This window comes from Leuciscus leuciscus, assembly GCF_965113295.1.
Source record: "Leuciscus leuciscus genome assembly, chromosome: 11".
Taxonomy (NCBI): Eukaryota; Metazoa; Chordata; class Actinopteri; order Cypriniformes; family Leuciscidae; genus Leuciscus; species Leuciscus leuciscus.
The window spans coordinates 32,922,849-32,948,177 of NC_138735.1; the positions used below are offsets into that span (position 1 = coordinate 32,922,849).

At 37.7% G+C, this 25,329-nt stretch overlaps 2 protein-coding genes across 2 annotated transcripts in view; one reads left to right on the forward strand and one right to left on the reverse strand.

The window, feature by feature from the left end:
- Positions 1-7,719, reverse strand: part of sspo (SCO-spondin) — a gene marked incomplete at its 5' end in the record, with an annotated part of 155,039 nt that extends 147,320 nt beyond the window's left edge. The window contains 6 exon segments of the mRNA XM_082183265.1: positions 9-184; positions 614-696; positions 1,475-1,684; positions 2,086-2,175; positions 6,661-6,879; positions 7,688-7,719. Of these exon segments, the coding sequence (XP_082039391.1) occupies positions 9-184; positions 614-696; positions 1,475-1,684; positions 2,086-2,175; positions 6,661-6,879; positions 7,688-7,719 (810 nt within the window).
- A 10,444-nt stretch (positions 7,720-18,163) lies between these two features.
- On the forward strand, positions 18,164-24,978 carry aoc1 (amine oxidase copper containing 1). The gene is made up of 5 exons (XM_082184740.1): positions 18,164-18,321; positions 19,465-21,009; positions 21,162-21,450; positions 21,547-21,679; positions 24,532-24,978. Exons 2-5 carry the CDS (start codon positions 19,473-19,475, stop codon positions 24,799-24,801), a joined length of 2,229 nt encoding a protein of 742 aa, XP_082040866.1. The 5' UTR covers positions 18,164-18,321; positions 19,465-19,472; the 3' UTR covers positions 24,802-24,978.
- Positions 24,979-25,329: the final 351 nt, after the last annotated feature.

Below are 25,329 nucleotides of genomic sequence, written 5' to 3' on the forward strand. Positions count from 1 at the left end.
GAACACTAGTAACCTGGCAGGAGTGTGTATGTGCACGACAGACACGTCTGATCGGATGCGTTTCTCCAGCTCAATCCCCACAGGTTACTGCAACACTGCTCGAGTGCCATGAGGGATGAGTTATGAACCCCGGGAAACTCCTCACACGTCCAGGTGGAGAAACACTGACCCCTGGCACCCACTCCTGCACACAGAGACACACAACATGCGTATCACCATAACATGCATGAAGAAGACGTTCTCTGTGCGTACAGAGAAAATAACATATTCAACAACATAAAAAATAAATCAAATAAATTCATTATTTATTTAGATTTTCAAGTAATACAGACACACACAATAACGTCAATGAACAGACAAACAAACCCCAAAGCGCTGAGAGATGAACAACTACATATAAAAAAGTATACGTCTCTTCCTGCATATATTATTCAGAAACATGACAGAAAAAGGAAAAGAAATAAAGCAGAGTAAAATCCCCATAGTAGGTGGTCAAAGTTTCTGAAGAAAAGAATGCACAGGTTTCCATAGTCTCCAAAATTTGGCCGACTTGTGATTCAACAACATTTTTCATATCTGATGATCCACAAAGACTCCAGGCGTGTGATCTCACCCTGTGAGCAGTGCGGGCCGGCCCAGCCTTCACAACACTGTCTGAGCGTCCGGTTCACCGTCTCCGTCTCAATGTCTGGAGGTCTAAGAGACAAACACACACGCACACACACACACACATGATGAGACATCGCAACATGCTTTGGTAAAAATATGTGGTTCGTTTTTCTCAGTTTAATTACACATTGAAATGTAAATAGCACGGTAAGTAATTTAAAACATTAATAAAACATGTTCTTAACATTCTTTAACTTAATTACAATAATTTGAATTTTGAGGCAAAAAAAAATTATATGAAAAAATATCTATTAAAATATGCTATGAAAAAAAATTATTTTGATTTTGAAATGGGCATGTTTTTGAAAGACTGTGTGATTTTATTTAAACAAAATATTTAATAAATTGAAGGGGTCATGAACTGAGAAATCAAATTACACTTGATCTTTTGACGTATAAAAGTATAAAATAAAAATAATATAATAATATATATTGGATAAATAATCCAACTGTTTGTGATTATTCGATAAGGCTTTTAAAATCATTTTATCCAGGTGTATATCCAGGTTTTTCCAAGAATTAAATAACAATGATTTGAGACAAAATAAAATGAGAAAAATTATTTCACTTGTCATATAGATTTTTTTGTTGTTTTAGGGGTTTTAAAGCTCTTTTTGTCTTATTTAAAATAATGTTAAGTCAACCTCCTGGTTGGGAACCACAGGGTTACACCAAGAGAAGTCAGTTTATTATCAAGTAAAAACAACAAATGACAAAACTAATCGTAATAGCTATGTTAGAGATATAAATGAGGACATGTATCTGATCTGACAGAATAGCTGGGATAATGATGTTATTTCCTCACTTGAATATGTAACAGGACGCTTTAGATCCCTGTCCTTTGTAATAAAGCGCGATGCCGTCATCTCCTCCGTGCTCGTGGCGCATCCGGTCCACGTCGAGCCTCCAGCCCTGTGTGTTAAACTGATACACAGAGGAACAATCCACCTCTCGCTGCACACGAGGGGAGACCATCCTCTCCACCGTCTCCTCCACCGTGTGTTCACACCAGTGCCTGGGGTCAGGGGTCAAGGGTAAAAGAAAGCGGATCAGACTTTTACTGTTTCGCCACTACTTAGGGTTACGGCTTTATTCAAAACATTGCAATAGGGCAACGATTAATCGAATAAAAAAAAATGTGTTTGCATAATATATGTGTGTGTACTGTGTATAATTATTTTGTATATATAAACATATGCATGTAATAAGAAATATATTTGATATATAAATAACACATTTTTCTTAAATATATACATGCATATGTGTGTATTTATATAAACAAAATAATTATACACTGTACACACACATATATTATGCAAACACACACTTTTATTTTTATTGGATGTGATTAATCGAGATTAATCGTTGCCCAGGACTAGTTAAAATGTAATGTTAGGTTGCAGTAAAGCATCTGACCCCGTGGCCACGACCAGATGAAGCCCCAGTAGAGACACAAACAGAACCTTCATTGTGTCTCTGAAGAGCTGAAGTTCTTCACCATCCAGCCTAGAAACACCAATTAAAACAATTAAACAATTAAAAATGTTTCTGCTATTTACTTAAAAAAAATATGGTAACAATATTACACATGATATTTGTGCGTAGTTAAGGCTTGATTTCATTCATGGAATCTACCTGAATAAATCATGTAAAATCCCCTAATTTACTTAGTCAATGACACAATGAATTTAATATTTTTTAGAGAAATATGCTTTTTTATTTTAAGTTGAATCAAAGTTGTGTGAATTCGAGTGAATGGAAATGACCTGTTTATATTTGACTGAGTTATATTGCATATTTAAAAGACTGTGCTAACACAACACAGAAACAAACTTTATCATTATAAAAGTTATTGCTCAATGAACAAAACAACATGACTCAGAGAATTAACATGCGGTTATTCACCAGCTAACCATAAGCCCTCTTCTGCACAATGGTAACGATCTAAACTTTAACATAATAGAAACTCTTTCAAATGTCAAACATAACTGAACATTAAACATTAACAGATACTCAAAAACACACTGAATAACACTTAATTTCAAAATGTACTCTCCATTTCCACCCATGTGCAAAGCATGCTGGGAACTAACACTGGTGTCTCTAAATAAAACTGCATAATTGAGCTAATTCTCTTAAAATAAATTAGTAGCCTTTTTTCCTTAATTATATCAGATTTATCGGCTCCTCAATTCAAGCCTCAAAACTGTGTATGTTTCCTTGAAAAAATTAGGAAAATGTATCTCTTGGTTTTATTAGTGAAATAATTTTTATTTAGATTTTCAATAAAACACTGAAGCACAATTTTCTTAATAAAATATACACAATATTTGTAATTATCACCTTAATTTTTTTAATGAAAATTACAAGACCCATGATTACATTTTTACAATGCCAGTACACTTCAGTTGTAATATTACCAATCGGTTTGTTTCCCTTTGTCTTGAAATGCGTAAAAGCTTGATATTAGTTTAAAAGACAATTATACGTGTGCCTGTGATTATGAGGTTCTTTACATAGCCTACATCTTTGATCATTCCCATAATTATATTGGAGATTTCATGACTTATTTGTCCAAATTATTGTCTGGTACTTTATATCCCAGTGGAAAAAAATATGTTCTAACTTTTTTTTTGCTAACGTTCCCATTAAGTTACGAAACCATTATTTTTTTAATGTTCTCTGGTAGTTCAAATCATCCAGTTAAAATAAATAAATAAATGTCTTGGTTATGCAAGCATTAAGAGAATATTCCATTTTGCAAACATTATGGGAATGTTACTTTTGTATGTTCTCTGAACATTCCGAAACAGTTGCACCAAAAAAAAAAAAAAAAAAAATGCTATATGAACGTCTAAAATGTTTCAGGAAATACCGTTTATAAACAAGTTCTATGAAAAAAAAAATCCTTTTGATTTTTAAAATGGGCATGTTTTTAAAAGACTGTGTGATTCATTAAACAAAATATTTAATAAATTAAAGGGGTCATGAACTGAGAAATCAAATTTCCCTTGATCTTTTGACGTATAAGAGGTCCCTGCACTATGAAAATAATCCAACTTTTTGTAATTATTCGATAAACTAGATGAACGGCCAACTAAAATGTTTCAGGAAAAAAACTTTCCATGAATGTTGTATAAATAATGTTTTTGTGCTAAGATTTTCAGAACATTTTTAAAAACCAGATAACTTTAAATGAATGTTATATAAACGTTACTGGAAGAACGTTTGTTCATAACTTTGAGAGAACCTTCCCTTTTAGCTACATGTAACATAAAATCTCAAAAAAAGTGAGACATGCTTTTAAAAAGACAATGATGCAGGACTACAGTTATGAAATATAGTAATTAATTACATAACCATGAGTTTTTACCTCAGTCAGAGCACAAGAGAGTCCGATGTCTTCACAAATTGATTCCTTCGTCTTTATTTGTTTCCAGTATATTCCAAATCCAGATATGTCTCAGTGTTCGCCGTCTTCCACAGGGGTAGAGCAGTTCTTTGGTCGGGTTATGTGTAGGTTGGCAGGTTTTAAATGGTGAGCAGTGGACGGGCCCTTGGTAACATGTGGAAAGCGTGTCATTGGTGGAAAGTCTGAAGGGTCACAGCTGTAGATGCATCCATTAGTTCATCATTTGGTGACGCCAATGTCCCTCCATCACAACGGGAGAAGGGGGTTTAGACGGTGAGGGTAGATCCCTCTGATGGAGGGCTGTTTGTGCAGGTCTAATCCTATAAAGACTCACTTTGGTGGAGGGATTTCGGGGGCGTTTATTTAATAAAGTAAGTCAATAGGTGAGGAGCAGGGGGCATGTAAACGCAACCAACATCTCTGGCCTGAGCTTGGAGAAAGAGATCTGGGGGGTTTCCAGACACAAACACAGCTGCTACCATACAACATTTCCTGCAGTCTGAGAAGATTTCCTCTTTACCACACGCGTCTCTTTAGGATGGTCTTAAACTATAGAAATGTGTGTTCAATGACACTATTGAGGAAGAACAGCATAAAGTGCAGAATATGTCCTCCCATCCATCAGTACACTGTAAAAAAGTTATAAAGTAGTGCTGGGCAACGATTAAGAAATGTTTGCATGTATATATATACACATTTATATTATATATAAATAACAAATTTTTCTTAAGTACATGCATGTGTGTATTCATATATACACACAATAATTATACACAGTACGCATATTATGTAAACAAACTTTTATTTGGGATGCGATTAATCATTGCCCAGCACTAAAATAAAGCAAATGTTACTTTTTAACCAAGGTATTTCATTTTACAAGAAAATACCATTTCAGTTTAATTCAATGAGTTTTTTTTATTTGTAGAAGCAATTTCTGATTGAAATGGTTTCTAAGTAAATCCTACACCAATGTTTTTTCAGTGCACAATATTAAGCTTGAACGACTGACCTCAGAAGGGAAGATGTTAAAACACTTCCTCCAATCTCAGATTAACATGCAGAGTCACTATAAATCAAGTTTGACTTCTTGAAGAGTGCAAACAATGTGGTTCTGTGATGCTTTTGAAACGCTGATCTACTTGTTTGAGCAGCTCCAAAAAGTGACCAGGGTCAATTATAGTTAACTAAAACTAAACCGATAAGAAATCAAAACATAAAATGTTGTCTTCCTGGTAGGCGGCTCAGTATATCTGAGACCAAACAAGAACATCACAATCTCTAGTTTGATGTCTAACATGAGTTTGATCTGCAGGAATGAAGAAGAGAATGAGATGCTGCTGGTCATTTTGTCAAAAGCGTCTCCATCTGAAACTGGCAAATGAGAAGGAAAGGATAGGGTCAGGATATATACTCAGAACACAGGTATTAAGGATCCAGACACACTTTATTTGGCAACACAGGGCAGAGGCAGGTGAGTAATATGGCAATAAATCAGATGGGAAGAACGGGCAGAAGAATGACAGTCTTAATACTTTCTCACGATGCAGTTGGAGAACGCAGATAAACACACCTCGGTAGTGGGGATCATAACTGTCAACATTTGGGTACCAAAATACGGGAGACCGGGAATGTTTCAGTTCAACCACATGCGGTTTCACGTCATCTATACCCATCGCCAAATCATAGAAAAATTCAGTTAAGACAGTTGTATTCATCTTAATACACAACAAATCAATATACAGAAAACTGATTTCTAAAAGAAGGTATAGGCCACAAATCTGTGAGTAGGCTACAATTTTCAAGACTGAATAGGTGATGTAATATTCAGTTACTGTAAAAAAAGTTTCGTACAAGATCTGGCAACTGGACAACCTTGGAATAATATATTGATGTGATTATTCATTTAAACATGTTTGGGCCATACAAATAACGGGAGAAATAACAAAACAGGAGGGGGGTGGGAGATGGGGGTGAAATACGGGAGACTCCCAGGGAAAACGGGAGTGTTGACAGGTATGGTGGGGATGGAGTTCAGTATTGCATGTAGATTTCCTCAGGAACAGACATGGAGAAACTGGAACACACTCTGGAGAAATGCAAAGAACAGGTGGAGTCTTTAAGGCCAGACATTTGACTGAGGTGTGTGCTTATGTAGTGCGTTGATAATGGTGTAATTGATGACAAGCACTTGTGATTAGTAGTGTGGTGACTGATCGCTGTGTGGTGGAAGTGAGAGAGCCTGGCTGATCTGTCACATTACCCCCCTCTCCATGGTCCGCTCCAGCGGATTGGGGGCTCAATTTCCAGCAGGGCAGGCGCAGACGAATGTCCCATGTAGAGAGCCAGACGAGCTGTCCTGGATGGTATACCGGTGTGTCTCCTCGTCTGACATATGCGGCGCACTGCCTGCTTTAGATGAGCCTCATCCCATACCCTCTTGCTCTCCTGGAACCAGTGGTTGATGGTAGGCATCTCTGACTGCTCGCCTGACCAGGGGAACAGTGGAGGTTGGAAGCCAAATATGCACTTAAAAAGAAGTGACGGTGGAAGATTGTCAGAGTGAATTTTGGGTATACTCGGCCCAGGCGAGGAACCGGTTCCAGGTGTCCTGTGGACTCTGGCAAAAGGTCAGAAGGAAGTGGTTGATCTCCAGCACTTTCCTCTCCGTTTGACCATTGGTTTGGGGGTGGTAGCCGGATGTCAGACTGATGGTCAGGAGCAAGAAGAAAGCTTTCCACACCTGTGATATAAATTGTGGGCCACAATCCAAAACAGTGTCTCTGCAGTTTCCAGGGCTGTGGGAAGACATTTCAAGGGAATCAACTTACAGGCTTTGGAAAATCTGTCTATGATTATCAGGATACATGTGTTCCTTCCTGAGGGTGGTAGATCAGTAATGAAGTCGACTCCTACAGTAGGTGTGACCATGGGCGTCGAGGAAGGAGCTTGCCAGATGGAGCGTGGAGTCTAGACAGGGCATTAGCATGGATATTCTTGGAACCAGGACGATAGGAGATACTAAATTGGAAACGAGTTAAAAACAAAGCCCATCGGTCTTCTTTCAGGTATATACGGTCAGCAAGTACCACAAACAGGTACCGATCTCCCTCTAACCAGTGCCTCCACTCTTCTAGCACAAGCTTGGTAGCCAGGAGCTCACGGTTACCGACGTCGTAATTTTACTCCGCCGGGGATAACTTCTTGGAAAAGAAGGCGCATGGAAGAGGTTTGGATGACTCCTACTGCTGGGATAGGACTGCACACACTCCGGTTGTAGCCGCGTCAACTTCCACCAAGGCGGCTTTGTCAGGGTTGGGATGGGATAGGAGTGTTGCGGTTGTGAATACAGTTCTCAGGGTTTCAAGGTTACAGCTTTGTTGGCTTTGGGGTTCCAGGACAGAGACTTGGGCCTGCCTTTCAACAAGATGTGAGTGGTGGAAGTGAGAGAACCTGGCTGATCTGTGACATTGCCTCAGTCAAATGTCTGGCCTTAAATAAGGAAAGACTCCTTTAACTGTTCTTTGCATTTTTCCAGAGTGTATTCCAGTTTCTCCACATCTGCTCCTGAGGAAATCTACATGCAATACTGAACTTCATCCCCACCCAAGGTGTGTATCTCCGTTCTCCACCGGCATCATGAGAAAGGATTAAGCGTATCATTCTTCTTCCCGTTCTTCCCATCTGTTGCATTGCCATATTACTCCCCTGCCTCTGCCCTGCTAAATATTTAATATGTCTGGCCTCATTTGCTTATTTTAATTAATTTTAATAATGAATTTGAGTGACATCAGGTTAAGACGAACGAAAAATATTCATGTTGACTCAAAAAAAACATTGGTAAAGCAAATTTTTTAAAGAGTACATTGGTTACATTTAATGAAATTAAGCTGGAATCATTTCTATGAAGGGTTGTCGTATATACTCATTTTAAATGAATGAAATTGAACAAAGAGCTAAAATAATTTGAGTGCAGAATATTTTAGACCAAACAAGAACATCACAATCTCTAGTTTGATGTCTAACATGAGTTTGATCTGCAGGAATGAAGAAGAGAATGAGATGCTGCTGGTCATTTTGTCAAAAGCGTCTCCATCTGAAACTGGCAAATGAGAAGGAAATGATATGGTCAGGATATATAAACTGAACACAGGTACACAAGTGTTGGCAACACAGGTCAGAGGCAGGTGAGTAATGTGTCAATAAATCAGATGGGAAGAACGGGCAGAAGAATGACAGTCTTAATACTTTCTCACGATGCAGGTGGAGAACGGAGATAAACACACATCAGTACTGGGGATGAGTTCAGTATTGCACATAGATTTCCTCAGGAACAGACGTGGAGAAGCTGGAACACACTCTGGAGCAGGTAAAGAGCAAAGAACAGGTAAAGGAGTCTTTCCTTGTTTAAGGACAGACATTTGACTGAGGCTGAGGTGTGTGCTTATGTAGTGCGTTGATAAGGGTGTAATTGATGACAGGTACTCGTGATAAGTAGTCTGGTGATAGAGATCGCTGTGTGGTGGAAGTGAGAGAGCCTGGCTGATCTGTGACAAAGGTTAAAATGGTCAAAATTTGAGGAATGGACGTACACTATTAAATTATATTGTAGAAAGTATGAAAAGAAAGTGTCTAAGGTCTATCAAAGCGGGCATTACTGCAAATAATGTACGGAAATTTTAAACAAATTAGTCATTTATAACATTACACAACCTTGGTAAATAAATGTATCAAGTTTTCAAAACAAAAAATTCATTTGACTCGTGTATTGCTGCATTTACAAGCCGCTGCATTAATGTGTCCTTGGGTTTAAAAAAAAAAAAATTAATACCAGAATATTGTGTTTCTTAATGTTATGGTGGAAAATGTCATGTATTAATGTGATGCTTGGGAAAAAAACCAATAAACCATTTTCAAATAATGAGCAATAACGTAGTGTTAAATAAAACTTCTTTATAGAGACTTGGATAGCATTATTCAAGGTTTATTTGTCTTGCAGGACTTTCTTTTGGGTATTAGGCTTGTAGTTTAAAGTGCAGGGAAGATGAATGTTAAACATAAACTTTAATCCAAAAACAAACAAAATGTCTCAAACAAGTGACGAATTAAAACTGAGCAAGCATAAAAGTGCTTATAATCTTAAAACACATCTTAAAGCTGCCGTCGGCAAGTCTGGCAGATTGGGTCGATTAGCCAAAATTTTGAATGTTTACAACTCTCATGCCCCTCCCCACTGCCAGCGAGCACCCTCCCATCGAGGTCGTGCTCGTCAGTGCGTCACTGTGCGTGTGTACCTGATTTTCTGTGAACGCGTCCGTCTCTTCAGCATCTATCAACACCATGGACTCGGAGGTAGGCTGCCCTGGCTAATCTATCCATAGATAGCAATAAACGAGGAATTGGAAGCTTGTTAGTAGATTTTCTCTCCGCCATCACGCTTCATGCAATCTCCAGGCGAACTTCAGGCGTGGCGTGTGCATGTGATATTAACATGTGCGAGTGAGGGGGGATCTGTGGCGTGTGCACGACCTGTGATTGACAGTCAGATCTCACACCCCCCTGCGCTGATTGGACCTGATGAAGCGGGAGCGCTGGATTTTTGCAAAACAAATAACACGCTCCAGGTGGAGTTAGAAGCTCGGGTTTTTTCTAAAACCACCTTATTTATGTTGTTCTGTCGGATTATAGTGTCGATTACACTGAATATGATCAAAAAAATGTTGCCGACGGCAGCTTTAATATTGCAGGTTGCAACAGATTACTGTTTTGGGGATTTAAGTGTTTATCATTAAACTCTCTGCAGGCCAGCATTATGAAATACTCAAGCTAATAATTAACCATAACAGCCTCATATGTATACGGATGGCCTACTTAATGTCAGATGGTTTTGACTGGTGTGAAACCAGCAGTAAAGGCATCAGCTGTCTTTCCAATCAGTCTCACAATGTGATTCACTTCAGCTGTCAGAACTTTGTTACTCCCTGTTGAAAAAGTGCAAATGAGCTGTATCGATTTAACATATGTGAACTGCATTTTAAAGTTTCTACATCTGGGCCCGTATTCATTAAGATTCTAAGAATCCTCTCTCAGAAAACTCTTAATTTAGCTTAAAAACTTTTACGTAGGAGTCTTAGCTTAAAGGTCCCATGACATGAAATTTTCACTTTCTGAGGTTTTTTAACATTAATATGAGTTCCCCTAGCCTGTATATGGTCCCCAAGTTTCTAAAAATTTCAATCGGTGTAAATCGAGCTTTTGCTATCTTTCTCTGCCTTTGAGAAAATGGAGGCTCATTCGCGCTGATCTTGAATCTCCTCCTTATGACGTCATAAGGAGAAATGTTACCTCCCCTTTCTCTGCTTTGCCCGCCCAGAGAATATTTTCCGCCCATGAGAAAATGCGCTAGGAAGTAGGAACGCGCGCGCGCGATTTTAGTTTGTCCACGAGAGATATCATGGCTTTTGAGCGAGCGAAGCATAACAATTGCTCAATAATTGGATGTACAAATGAACACCGAAGGGTCAATACAGAGCTGGGCTTGCTGAACGTCTGAAACTAAAGTCTGGATCACTCTCTTTGGCTCAGCTACACACCTCGGACAAGTAAGTCAACTAATGATATATAAGTGTGTTGCTTTACTGTTTATGGTTACCTAGATTTTACACGTAGAATGTGGCTGTAACATTAGCTATGCAGTTTATGTGTGTGAATACACACACACTGTAACGCGAGTGTTGTACACGTCTTTGTTATTTGGATAACCGTTTTCCTGTTGGTTAAATGGCGCGCGCGATATCCGCATTTCAAGATCGCAGAGCTTGATGTAATTGTAATAAGATAAATACAGACGTTACAGATCTCTCATGAAAAGGCAACAGTAGGTTAGCGTTAGCTACATGATGATAACTGTAAACCATCCGAATAAAGTACCGTATCCAGACATAATATTTTAAACTAACCATTCGGAAACGTTGCAACTTCTTCATCCGTTGCTTCTCCATCTGGATCAGATTCTGGGTCAAACTGAAATGCTTGAACGACTGCGTGTCTGCGTGCCATTGCTATATCCAACGTAAACATGCACGCCACGTTACCGTTGCGCAAGATGGTCAAGGCCACACCCACCCTCCACCTTGCGCCGCCTTTCTCCTCCTCATTAGTATTTAAAGCTACAGACACCGAAACGGCCCGTCTGAAGGAAGCTCATTCTGGGACTGGCTTGTAGTGGCTATAATTCCGCACTGAGGCTGAATTTTTGGAAAGAGATTTCAGATACAGTACTAGGGACCACTAATGACTATATTAAAGCCTACAAAAAGTAGCATGTCATGGGACCTTTAAGAGCAATTCGGGACCGATCTGAGAGCAACTCTGAGTAAGGAAAAGACAAAAACTTTCATCTTAGTGAGGAGGCGGGGTTGACCCCGTTGCTATGTATGACACAATCTTTTGAAGACTGTGATTGGTTGGTTGTCCAAGAAGAAAAAAAAAAAAAAGTGATTTTAAGTATAGGGTCTATTCTAAGCCTTCACTTTGAAATTACATGCGTAATTTTTCCTATTTGACCGTTCTCACACACACACACACACACACACACACACACACACACACACACACACACACACACACATTATATATGTGTATATAAATCCTTTTTATTTTTATTTACCATGGTATGGTAATAATGTATCATGCATGCTGTTAATTTCCTATAAGGTATTTGCTTGGCTTAGAATGATAAAAATTGTTCCACTCTTTCCAATTATTTTCCACTGATTGCTGGCATGTCTATTTAAGTGGTGGTTTGAATGTTGGTTTTAATGTATCAAACATGGAATTTTCCCAGCTGCCAAATATCATAATGTAGTGATTACTTTCATTTCTGGCGCTATGGCATTTCTGTGCTGTGTTGGAGATATTAGCGTGTCTCTAATAAGATCAGTCACAAACATGATCCCTGCACGATCTAATATAGCGTCTTATTAACTCACTGTTATTCATTGTCTGCAACACATTTCTTCTCCCTCTTCGTCTTTCTGCCATTTTCTCCTCTGCTAAAGAAACTCTTAAGCCTCTTAAAAGTCCTCATTCGTGCTCCTAACAATTTTGACCTTAAGACCTCTTTTAAGGGTTAAGATGCTTTCTGTATTACTTTATTCTTTACTAGGATTTTTTCTTTAATTTTAAGAGTAAACGCCCACATTTCTAAGAATTTTCTTAGAATTGTGTCACTAGGAGCTACTTTTTGCATTAAGATTCTTTATGAATACGGGCCCTGGTCTTTTCTCTTAATTCCTTTTTATACTATTTTCATTTTAAAGTCCTCCTGTAGTCTATAATTGTATCAAAACTTTATCAAACTCATCTTTGATCAGCAAAATTACATATTTAAATGTTTTTTTCTTTGAAAGAAAATTAGTTTTTTTCTTTCATGTCTTAAAATATCTCGAATATCTTGAATGTAACTCGACACCCCTTGCCTCATTTAGTATACGTGGTTCTATTAATATGCAAATGAGCCCCGCCTCCACTCACTCACTCAGCTCAGAGATCCACTGGTTGACGATTCACTGCAGTTTTAAGGAGGAAATACTCAGCAATGGTGTCGACTTATGAACTTACACATGCTTTGTCTTAAAGCATATTAAAAACACCACATAGACACATAAACAGCTGGATTTTCACCGGAGGGGGACTTCAACTGGACTTACCTTAGAAAATATCTTTAAGATGTTTGACTTCATCAACAGTATAACTGTGGAATATCCACTGCATTATTTCCTGTTCACACATTTTGTTTTATCTGTCTTACCAGAAAGTGTGAACATTGTGCCTGATCTATAGGAAACATACAATAACATGCAATATAAAAGTGCACAAACTTTTAGCTGCTAATAATCTGACTATTTATCACATTTGAATTAGAGATGTTGCTATGTGCAGCTATATTTGCCATAATGGTTTTACAGAATGTTATTCAACATATATTATGGTATATTGTACATAATTCTGTTAATTTCATTGATATACAATTAAAACTTAACATTGCATAAAGTATGCAAAAACTGTATATTCTATATTTTATTTGTATAACTGATATAGTGCTGCTTCAATATGTGTGCCCAAAACTTACAGAAGCATTGTTCTGTAAAAATACTGATATGATTAAGGGAAAGCTGAGTTAAGTGTACAGGAAATTATGTGATAATATGACTATGGAATTGGGCAGAAAGAAAAATGTACAAACCTTCTAATATCCTTCCTGATATCTGCAAAATTACCTAAATGCTTTTTCTAACATATAATATGTAAATGTTTATTCATGTATATCTCTAAATACATGAATAAAACCACCATGAATTTGCCACAGTACCTATTGGATGAAACCACAACTTAATTTTTGATTGGCAGATATATTTGCTGCTATTAGTCAGCCTGTGCAATTATATTATTTTGAGTCAATATTAATATTTAATAAATGTATGGTTCATATTAGTATATGATAATTGTTAAGATATAACAATATATGTGCCATACAAACTAATAGTGTATAGGTTATTCATGTAACTTATATCATGGGCTACAGCGTAAGGACATGAATGAACATATTATAGGGAAAGAAAATAGACATTTAAGAGGAACATGTGGATGAAATGTAAGATAGCATTAAAAAACACACAAGCACACAGCAAGTACAAGTAAGCCTGAGGCTACGGTCTCGGACGGGGCATCAGATGTCTTTTTGCCGCCTCGGGATCGTAGGTTTGAAGTGGCTTTCTATCGGATATAAAAAATGGAGATGAATTTACAAAATAACTTGATTATTAAAACACAAAAATTAAGTGTTCAGAAGGGCTGGGCAATATGGCCAAAGCAATTTATCACCATAAAGATTTCCATCTGTCGATATCGATAATTATCACGATAAATGTCAAATTTTTCTTTCTTTCCAGTTTAAGTGAAAGTTGTAGAAACCAGATTGTTAATTGTCGTTTTAAAATACTCTTTATTGTCAGAACATGACACAGACTTCACATTTTCGAATTCTTTACACTTTTCCAGCCATTTTTACTTAACAATAAATATCTTAATAGAAAAAAATATATTTTTATGTTTTTTTTTTTTTTCTTCGCCCAGCCAGCTTTTAGATAATGGCAGAAATAATGCAATAATCTGCAACCCCATAATTTAGCATTAACAGCCTCAAACATCTTACACAAGTAAATACACAAGTCTAAACATTCAATTAGAAGATAAAACACGCAGCCTACCTGTGTATTAATCTTTTGCAAGAAAACTTCGTCTTTTGCCAGACAATCACTTTTTGGATTTGGCGATTTTCCATGAAATGTGAATTATGGATGTCCAGAGAAATAAATCTCTTGCTGTAGATTTTTAGCAGAAATCTGAAAGCTGAAGAAATAAACAATTCAAATTATGCTAGGGGTCAATAAAGCTCAAGCCAGAGGTTGTAACAACACACCACATTATTTATAACTTTACTTGCTTACTCACAAGTTACTATATACACAGTGTTTTTGTGTATTTAAGTCAAGTAATATATAAACAAATGTTATAAATATGTAGGCTATTATAATCAGACATTTTCATCAGCTTTGGGTATAGTGCTTGAGAAGTGCTGGCCATCGTTCGTTCTTTCATTCTTCTTACTGAAGGAACGGCTCTTCTTTCTTTGTGGAGGAATGATAGAGAAGATGATCTTGTCAGGCAAGCATGTAGAGTCTATAATGTTTGAGTAAATGTCCTCTTTTGTCAGTAATGTCATTGAAACTTGCATGCCCACTGCATATGCATTTCCACTTCGTTTAACCTGCGTGAAGAACAGATCCAAAAAGGGTATCAGAACAGTTAACATTATTTTTCACAGAATTAAATATTTTCCACTAAAATAAATATTCCAGATATATCTGGTACATTTTCAGTATGTGACAATCAGAATGAGACGTGTTTATTTCACGGCCCATTTCACAGTGTTTATATTACAATTACACCATTTTTCCTTTACATATTTCAAGATTGTCGAAGTAAATAACACAAAACAAGAGCGCAAAAATCTGTTGAAATTGCCCGCGGTGGAACAAAGTGCTTGTGTTCTCCACATGTGTTCTCCTCTATAGCACATGCGCAAATGAACCACATTTTAGCTGAACAAAAAAGCAATGCATAACAGGTACATAACAGAAAGTAATTAAAACTCAATAAAAATGAGTAATGTCAACAGAGCAGATACAATTAAGTAATATCATCTTGTTTCAACTATAGCCTAAGTTAAAAGTGCATTATCTTTTACAGTGTACGTTCTGTATAAATCCTCTATGATATAATTAATGTTTCGTGTGTCTTCTATTGGCACAGAATGCAAATGATCCTTGCGTCCTTACTTACCTAAGACAAATCTCAATTTCCAGATTTTCTCTACATTGGAGTAATTAGCCCACGATTTACAGAAGTACCAACTCTCAGTCAAAGCCATTTCCATGTTGATTATCGGCAGTTCCTGTCCAGCTAGAATTTTTTTGCTCTAAAAATGTTCTGAGAACATGTGGAAAAGATGACATGTTTTAAAGGAGTCATGACCTGTAATTTTCACTTTTCCACGAGAAAAAATTTATGTTATGATTGCCTAACGATTATACACTAGCCAGGAAGCCGATATTTCAAAAGTGAAGCCCCTGGGTTCGTAAACCAGCTCACGTGCACGCGCACTCAAATACGTGATGTTAATTTCTGCGCCGACTTGGATATACCATATATGGACACCGCAGACCTATGCTGCAGGAAGCCCGCCCTGCCCCTCTCCCCCTCATATTCAGTCGAGCGCTGCCATTACTGAATTCCGATTCGAAGTACGCACTCGACCGTGAAAGATGCAGAAACGTTCACAACTTGCGCCATGATGTCATTTTGGAATGATATGCTGAAGCGTTACCTGCGGTGTCAACCCCCCTCCTTCCTGCCACCAATCAACGCGCCCCTCATTTGCATTATTACAATGACCGTCCATGACAGCCAAAATATCGCATCAGATCTCGCGAGACAATAATGCCTTCAGAAATAAGGGTCAGAGGAGCTCTCTGTTTATTTTTTTTTAAACTTTTCTTTTTTAGAAGGGCCTGAAAGACTATAATAGAGCGTGGGTATCCAAGGTAATACTAGGTTATGACTCCTTTAAAAGAAAGAATATGAAAAAATGTGTACATGCTATTTATTTAGTTGTAATTGTAAGCGGGCTGTTATATTTAATCAATTGGTTAAATGGTGTCTTCATTGCAGTGCATGATTAAAAATTAAACTTACAATAACTTATATATCATACAGTATATAACAACATATATTTATCACTGCTCTGCCAAACAGCAATTTAAAAGAGCAAACATATTATATATTAAACAAAGAAAACATTGCATATGTATTCATATAACATTCTGTATACCTACCTACATGAAAAACTAATGGATTGGTGTCATGGTGACATTAGTTACATTCATGTGACCCATAATGATCCTTTTGCACTTTAACAAATGATTGACCTTTCCTTTAGAAACACTCTTATGCCTAATAATGTCAACTTGCTTTTCACCCTGTGTGGCACTGTTACACAACCTGTTGGTTTAGGGTAAATCATCTGTCCAACGCAACACTTTGCTAACATTGGCATAATTCGATACAAGTTGCAACATATACCTCGGGTTTCACAGGCAAGGCTTACGCCTGTAGTCCCAGACTAAAATGCACGTTTGAGCTGTATTACCTGAAAGCAACTTGCACTGAAAATATGTCAGTGCCATTGTTTTGTCTCAAGATGCACACCAGTAATGTTTATTAAATTTTTTTTCTAAGGCACATTTTTAAAAGCTAATTAAATGTACTAAGGCCTAATCCTGGCTTAATCTAAACTCTGTCTGTGAAACCGGGTCTGGGTTAGAAATTAAGGGTTAAGGTTAACCCTAACTCTAACCCTAACCCTTGTCTACAGACTTTTATTTAACAGCATGGATACTCCAAGGTGTTGTGGTTAGGCCTTTAGCGTTGATACAGGATGAATAACTTCTCACTGTGACAGTCTGTAATGTATTTTAGCAAAGAGTGCTTGTATGGATTGTCCCTAATTAAGCTAGAGCTATTGGTGCATTCAAGTCATGTCATAAAGATCGTATTTACAAGTTGAACGCCACCACAATGATGAGAATATGAGTAGGAAGCTCAGGATTTTCTTTAACCCCGATCTTGAAGAGTTAGGGGTGTGTCAGTGAGAAACATTGTGGAATACCACTATACTTAGGTATTCAGCAGTAACAATGAAGTAAGCTAATGCCTGCACAAAATATGATAGCATTAAATATAACAATATAATATGTGATGATAAAGTTTACAGTGGCTTTATTAATTTAAAACATAAAAAAAATTGTAAAACCTTATGAATACAAACTTCCCAGGAGGACTTAAACGCACCATATGTTCCATCGTGAACCCTGTTGGCCTGCTGTCTGACCAGCAAAGCTCAATTTAACAATAATTGTGTAGTTTGCTAAATGTTACATTTAAAATGTTCTAGTTTTGTTAACACGTCACATTACAAGAACATTTTATAAAGAACATTCAACATCTCATCTCTCAATGATATCCTCAAAACATTTCCCTAAAGTGACAGAGAGAATGTTCTTCTTTTGTTATCAGGGAACATTGGGACAATGTTATATTGAGATCATTGTACAACTTGTTACCTCAGAAACATTCCCAAAACATCCTTTGAATGTTGCAGTTAAAATGTTATATCTTAGTTTACATTTAACGTTATAGGAACATTTTTTAAAATGAGAAAACATCCTTAAAATATTTGTTAAACATTACATTCAAATGTTTTCTTCAGAACATTAACCAAACTTGTAGGGACTGTTAGTTCTAAGAACGTTCCCTGCTAGCTGGGTGACCATTAAACCTTCACGGCTATTTACACAGTGACATTAACTGATGAAAATCACACTTTTCATGCAGTGTCATCTTTTGCCTTTGTTCTTCTGTTTTATGAAGTTTTATGACCTTCTGCTGGCCAATCACCTTCCATTCAAGAGCAGTGGGTGGCTGATAAAAGCAGAAACATCAGAGCAGTACAATTCATAAGAGCACTGCACCAACTGGCTGATCGAAACAACACATTGCAGCTGTAGCAGCTTCCAGGGAATTTATCAAGCTTGCAAACTTGGAAACAGTCACTGAAGGTAAGCTCATTTATTGATTTTTAATATGTGCTGTTATCATTTGTCGCTCCTTTTTTTTCTAATTACAAGGTGAGTCACTGGACCTTCATGCAATGGAGGGTTACATAATAGTGCAATTAAATCGAGACTGCAGGAGAAAATGTTAGAAATAGATTGTGACAATATGGAACCAAAGAAAAAACAAGAAGACTATGTAAAATTTTACTGCTATTGGGTGGCAGAAAATCAATGTCAGCTTCAAAACAGCCCATTTCAGTTTGGAGAACGACTGTGGGGTAGTTAAATACAGCATAATGGTTAATCTATTTTTCATCTTAGTCCGAGGAAGAGAGAGGTGTTGGCTCACACCACCCTTGTATCTTTATTCCTATAATTTGGTACAGGTTCTCTGTACAAAGTACGCACCGCTTCAAAGAGGGAGACGCTCTAAAAATATTAAGATCTGCTTAAAAGCACGGCTAAAATTAGATTGAAATGTTTGAAAGACATACTTATGTACTTGAATATAGATAGATAGAATTACACAGACAGATAGATAGATGATAGATAGATAGACAGAAAGACAGACAGACAGACAGACAGACAGATAGATAGATAGATAGATAGATAGATAGAGAATTACAGACAGACAGATAGACAGATATATAGATAGATAGACAGACAGACAGATAGATAGATAGATAGAGACAGACAGATAGACAGATATATAGATAGATAGTTAGATAGACAGACAGACAGACAGACAGATAGATAGATAGATAGATAGATAGATAGATAGATAGAGTTGGATTTTTAAGAGTCTTGGCCTATTTAAACCGACAATGTCTATGGGATATTTGGGAATTTTAGCATAAAATCAAGTCAGAAGGTGTGCAGATTTTGGTGGTCATAGTTTTAAAGCTTAGAGTTGGAATTTTTGTTTTTAGAAGAAGATACAGAATGAATGTTTATGCTGATCTAGGCTGTTTAGTGCTGGTTTGGTGTTTGAGTAACTGGTCGAGAAGCAGTAGCTGATGAACTAGCATGGCTGGTGTAGCTTGTTTAAGGTTGATGGGGACAATAGCACACTTATTATAAACAAAGATTTCACCTGAAAACTAAAAAGATATGAGATGTTCTAAGAGTTGCTTGTTCATTTTGCAGGGGCCAAGATGTGGCTCTCCTGGATTCTGCTCCTGGCATCTCTAGCAACGTCCTCCGCTTCGTCAAGAACACGGGAATGGGCTCAACACGGAGCTTTGATGTTTGCCGATCTCACTCCCCGAGAGATGAACGCCGTGAGAGACTACCTATACTCCTGCAGCGAGCTGGGCCTCACCTCGGCGCGAGACAAGTCCCTCAAGAAGAACAGCATTCTCCTTATGGAGCTGCATGTTCCTCGCAAACACGAGGCGCTCCGTGCGCTGGACAGAGGACAGGCGAAACCTTCCCGGCAGGCACGTGTTGTGGTCCAGTTTGGGAACCAAATGGAGCCGAACGTAACAGAGTTTGTCGTTGGCCCCCTGCCCTTCCCAAAGTCCTACCATTTGAAGACGTTCAAGGGTGAGCGCCTAATCCGCTTCGAGTCGAGGCCGATCTCCTCTGTGGAGTACGAGCACCTGAATGGGGTTTTGGAGAAAGTAGGAGCTAAAGCAAATAAGATTCTGCAGGAAAGCACCGGGTTTACTTTCGGCAACTGCACCGATCGCTGCTTGACCTTCTCGGACATCGCTCCTCGAGGTTTAGGGCCAGGAGAGAGGCGTACGTGGATCATGCTGCAGAAGTTTGTGGAAGGCTACTTCATCCACCCCGTGGGCTTCGAGGTCCTCGTTAACCACAAAGACCTGGATCACAATAAGTGGACTGTGGAGAAGGTGTGGTATAACGGACAGTATTTCGATAGCGTGGAGGAACTTGTGGAGAAGTACGAGAAAGGGACGATCTCTAAATTAAAGCTGCCGGAGCATGACGAAGAGGATCTTTTCTCTACTTACATTCCCCGCGGACACATGAACACACGGACGAACATCCATGGAGCAAAGCTTGTCGAACCCCAAGGCCGCAGATTCCAGGTGGATCAGAACTTTGTGGAATATGCTGGATGGTCTTTTGCCTATCGGGTTCGCTCTTCGGCTGGGTTGCAGATCTTTGACCTTCGCTTCAACGGGGAGAGAATCGCTTATGAAATCAGCTTGCAGGAAGCCATCGCTTTCTATTCTGGAGATACACCGGCCGCCATGCAGACCAAATACATTGATGCCGGGTGGGCGATGGGCACCTCGGATTATGAATTGGCACCTGGGATCGACTGTCCAGAAATTGCTCATTTTGTAGACCTTTACCATTACTATGATACGGACAAACCTGTGCGTTACAGAAATGCTCTCTGCATCTTTGAAATGACCACTGCAATTCCTCTGAGAAGACACTTCAATAGCAACTTCCAAGGAGGCTTTAATTTCTATGGAGGCTTGGAAAATCACGTTCTGGTGATCAGAACCACATCGACCGTGTACAACTACGACTACATCTGGGACTTTGTCTTCTATCAGAATGGTGTAATGGAGTCTAGAGTGAGTGCGACTGGGTATATCCATGCAACGTTCTTCACGGAAAACGGATTGAACTATGGAACCAGGGTTTACAACTATGTACTTGGGAACCTGCACACCCATCTAATTCATTACAAAGTGGACCTTGACATTGCAGGTGAGTTGATATCGGTGTGCAATCTGAACTCTATTTCTCAATCTGATCTATTTTGTGATCTCTGTGCAAATTACAACACAATAGATGGTAAATTGGAGCTGATTGCATAATGTGTTCCACTTAATAAAGACCTGCTCTGTCTATTTTAACAGGGAGGGACAACAGCTTTGAATCCATTGATCTGAAATATGTTAACTTTACCAACCCCTGGAGCCCAGAACACACCGTTGTGCAATCGAAGCTGCATAGGACGCAGCATGAAACTGAACGTAGTGCTGCCTTCCGCTTTGGCAAGAAGTTTCCCAAATACCTGCACTTCTACAATCCCAATCAAAACAACAAGTGGGGGCATAAGAAGGGCTATCGAATCCAGTACAACTCACATGGTAACAGTGTTTTGCCCCGGGGCTGGAGGGAAGAAAATGGTATTACTTGGGCAAGGTAGGCTCTCGCAATTAATGCAAAAGTTATAAAACATTTGTCTATTTGCATTCTGTGGTGCAGTTAAGCAAATCTTCATGATTTTGTTGATTGCAGATACCCACTGGCTGTAACCAGACACAAGGACAGCGAGGTCACCAGCACTAGCATCTACACCCAGAATGACCCTTGGGAGCCTGTTGTTTCCTTTGAGGAATACATTCGCAACAATGAAAACATTGTTAACCAGGTACACAGATTGAGACTTGTAGAATTACTTGACCTCCAGTTGCAAATAGAGCTTGCGCAGCCCAAACAGGTCCTCACGTGCACTAAAAGTAAACACTATACAACATAGTCAGCATTTACACAGGTACATAAATAAAATGCGATGACGATACACTAGTACCAACTATAAAAATATTTGAATGGCATCAATTTAAATAGTACCTATTCACAATTTGATATGCCAAACTGCTAGATTATCAGATATTTAATCAGATGAACCACATGGCTGTAGGAAAAGAAAGTGATGTCATCAGAACTGCAAAAAACAAATATAAGTATTCTACTGAATTCAGTGTCATAAACAACAAACAGATCACTGATAGCAGTGCTATTTTAGTATCAATATACTGCTATCATTATTATTAATATTGTTAATTAGGTTTTATTAATATATTTTATTTATATATAGTTAATTTTTTTGTAATTTTTAGTAATTGTTTATTTTTATGTCTACAGTTTTTTTCAGTTTGACTTTTATTTTAGTACTTCAACTTTAATGAAACGAAAATGTTAAATGTTACCTTGGCATACCTGCCAACCTTGCGAAATTTTTTTGAAAATGAAAATGTTAAATGTTTGCCAACCTTGCGAAAAAATTTTGACCCCCGGTCGTCGGTATGCAAAATTTTTTCGCAAGGTTGGCAAACATTTAACATTTTCGTTTCATTAAAGTTGAAGTACTAAAATGCATATAATGTTATATGCACATTACATTATGCATATAATGTGTGCTGGTCAACTTGTCTAAAATTAAGAAACCCCTAGAACACAGTAAAAAAAAAAATATATAAAATATAAAAAAATATAAAAACATAGGAACATTGTGTACAATTAAGCTAATTTATTTATTTTCCAATATCCAAATATGATACTAAATACCACAGGGAAAAGGGCTTCTATTTGTGACGTGCTGTCTTTGCATTTGAACATTGCACATTTTAAACAGGACACGCATTAGCTGAATAAATGTTAGCCAATACAAACATATTTATATAAAACATTTTAACATGAATAGACAGGAGTCCAATAATAACGAATCACTTATTCTAAAAATAATATAAAGTATAAGTTCCGAATCCGACATATAATGAGGGCTGTTAAAGGACAAGTTCGGTATTTTACACTTAAAGCCCTGTTTTCAGATCGTTTCTGATGAAATACAATGGTTAAGATTGAAATTTGGACAAATGCTGCTGGCCCGAGAATTTTCGGTTTCTGTGGTAGCACCCCCCCACCTCCACAATGGTTGCATAGGTGCACTGGAATAATCCTTCCTAAAACGCATTAAACTTTCGTTTACAAAGACGTGAAACTCACCGAGTGGTCAGGGGTGTTCACTGATATGCTCACACAAAAATCGCTGCAAAAGATGCTTTCCAACAGGTTTTATCGTACTTTTTGTCCAACTCCATTGACTTGTATTGGATGAAAAACTACGATAAAACCTGTTGGAAAGCATCTTTTGCAGCGATTTTTGTGTGAGCATATCAGTGAACACCCCTGACCACTCTTTAAGTGTAAAATACCGAACTTGTCCTGTAACAGTAAAACGTCCGTCATTTAACGAATTTTAAAAGCAGGGATGGATAATACAAAATGCTTTTTGACAGAAAAAAAACAAGCAAGAACAAAATTTAAACTTAGCCCGTCAATTTTCATTTTACAATGATCTTATGTCTGTGTGCGCGCGTCCGTGTTTGTGAGAGAGCTCGCGCAGCACTGATACAACGGTACTTTTTAATCCATAAGTAACTAACGCGCTAGTTTTCATACAAAATAAATATGTAACATAATTAGGTACTTTAGTTATAATTAACACAATAACGTAACACATACGTTTCTCAACACTGAGAATGAATGAATAAATAAACGCCTGTTTCTCCAGACTCCAGGCTAATCCACAAATCACAGCACTTTCAGAATCACTAAGCCATAGCGATTTCAAGATTTATAGTTCAGCATTACTTGAGCATTTTATTATTTGCATGACTGAATGATGTCTTCCTCTTTTCTGAGTGACCATGAATAACTTAACGGAGTATTTTAAGATAATCCATGCGATCTGTGTGATCATCGAATCCATAAGATTAAGTTAACTCAACAATCAACTTTCCACATCGACCCCAGGCCGTTTACCTTCAGGAGTCAGAAGTACCGTACTGTACTGTCCTCGCTTATGACATCAGTCAGACGGCGGCCGCGGGAGTGGAAGGGGGATCGAGCGGGAATCTTTATTGGTGTCGATTTTCAGTCTCACAGAGGCGTCACCAGGTTTTTGCGTAGTTTAGAGTGACAAATCGTACCAGCGTACTTTGAAGTCAAAATGCGTATCCGCTACGCAAAATGCGTACAGGTTGGCAGGTCTGCCTTGGCAACTAACTAAAAATAAGTTAAAGGGATCATGACATGTATTTATTTATTTTTTGATCACTTATAATATTAATAACGTTTTTTGCACAAGTTTCTTTCTAAACTCTGTAGTACACTTTGCCTCGCTGACAAAACAATCTGCTCCGAAATTTTTTATTAATTAAATGCTTTTTTTTATAATGAGAAAGTTTTAAGCTATGAAACTTGCAGCATGTTAAAATAGTACAAAGACCTCTTATATATCATAGAATCAAGGCAAATTTGATTTCTCATGCCATGAACCCTTTAAGGTTTTATATCTTATTTTATACAGATTAACGAAAATGTGTTTTAATATAATAATGTGAGAGAGTGTTTAAGATAATAATCCTGATTATAAATTACTAGATAAAGATATGCAAGAATCTAAAAATGCACAATTGACAATTGCATATTTCTTTGCAGGATTTGGTTGCCTGGGTGACGGTGGGATTCCTACACATTCCTCATTCTGAAGACATTCCCAACACAGCAACTCCAGGAAACTCGGTGGGATTCTTCCTACGTCCCTTCAACTTTTTTGACGAGGACCCCTCGCTAGCGTCCCGCAGCACGGTCATCGTGAGGCCAGATGAGAAGGGCCAGCCGAAGGTTCAGAGATGGACTCCAGAGGTCGTAGGTCACTGTGTCTCAGACAAGCCTTTCTTCTATAACGGCACATACGCTGGTGTCTAGACAGAGACTGAGCTCGTTTCATGTCGTGTTGTTGTTTTTGTGCTGTATGTAAAATTTAGAAAAAGCAGAGTTTATGAATTTAAATGCTAATTGTGTCAAATACCCCAAATTATTGAAATATAAAGCTTACGAAAACCTGTATCTTTGTCTGACATTAAATATTTTCACAATTCAGAACGGTTTGTGTCTTTTTCTGAATATGAACCTCTTTGTCACATTTCAATTCATAATACTTGATCAGGTCTCCCTGGAAGAAGATTATATATTATTATATAAATAAAATAAATCAATAAATCAAAAGAAAAATACAAAATTATATTTTGCATAAATGTAATAAATATTAGTTTAATTGCAGATGAATTGCAAGGCATCAGTTAGAATTATTTTTAAATTTAGATCATTAAGGATCTTACAAATTTTTGTAGAAATGGTGATGATATGCTATGCTTTTTTTCTATGCTTCAAGATTCAATAATGTTTCATAACACTTCACGATTTTTCGTGTGATACACCTGCTGAAGTGTTTTT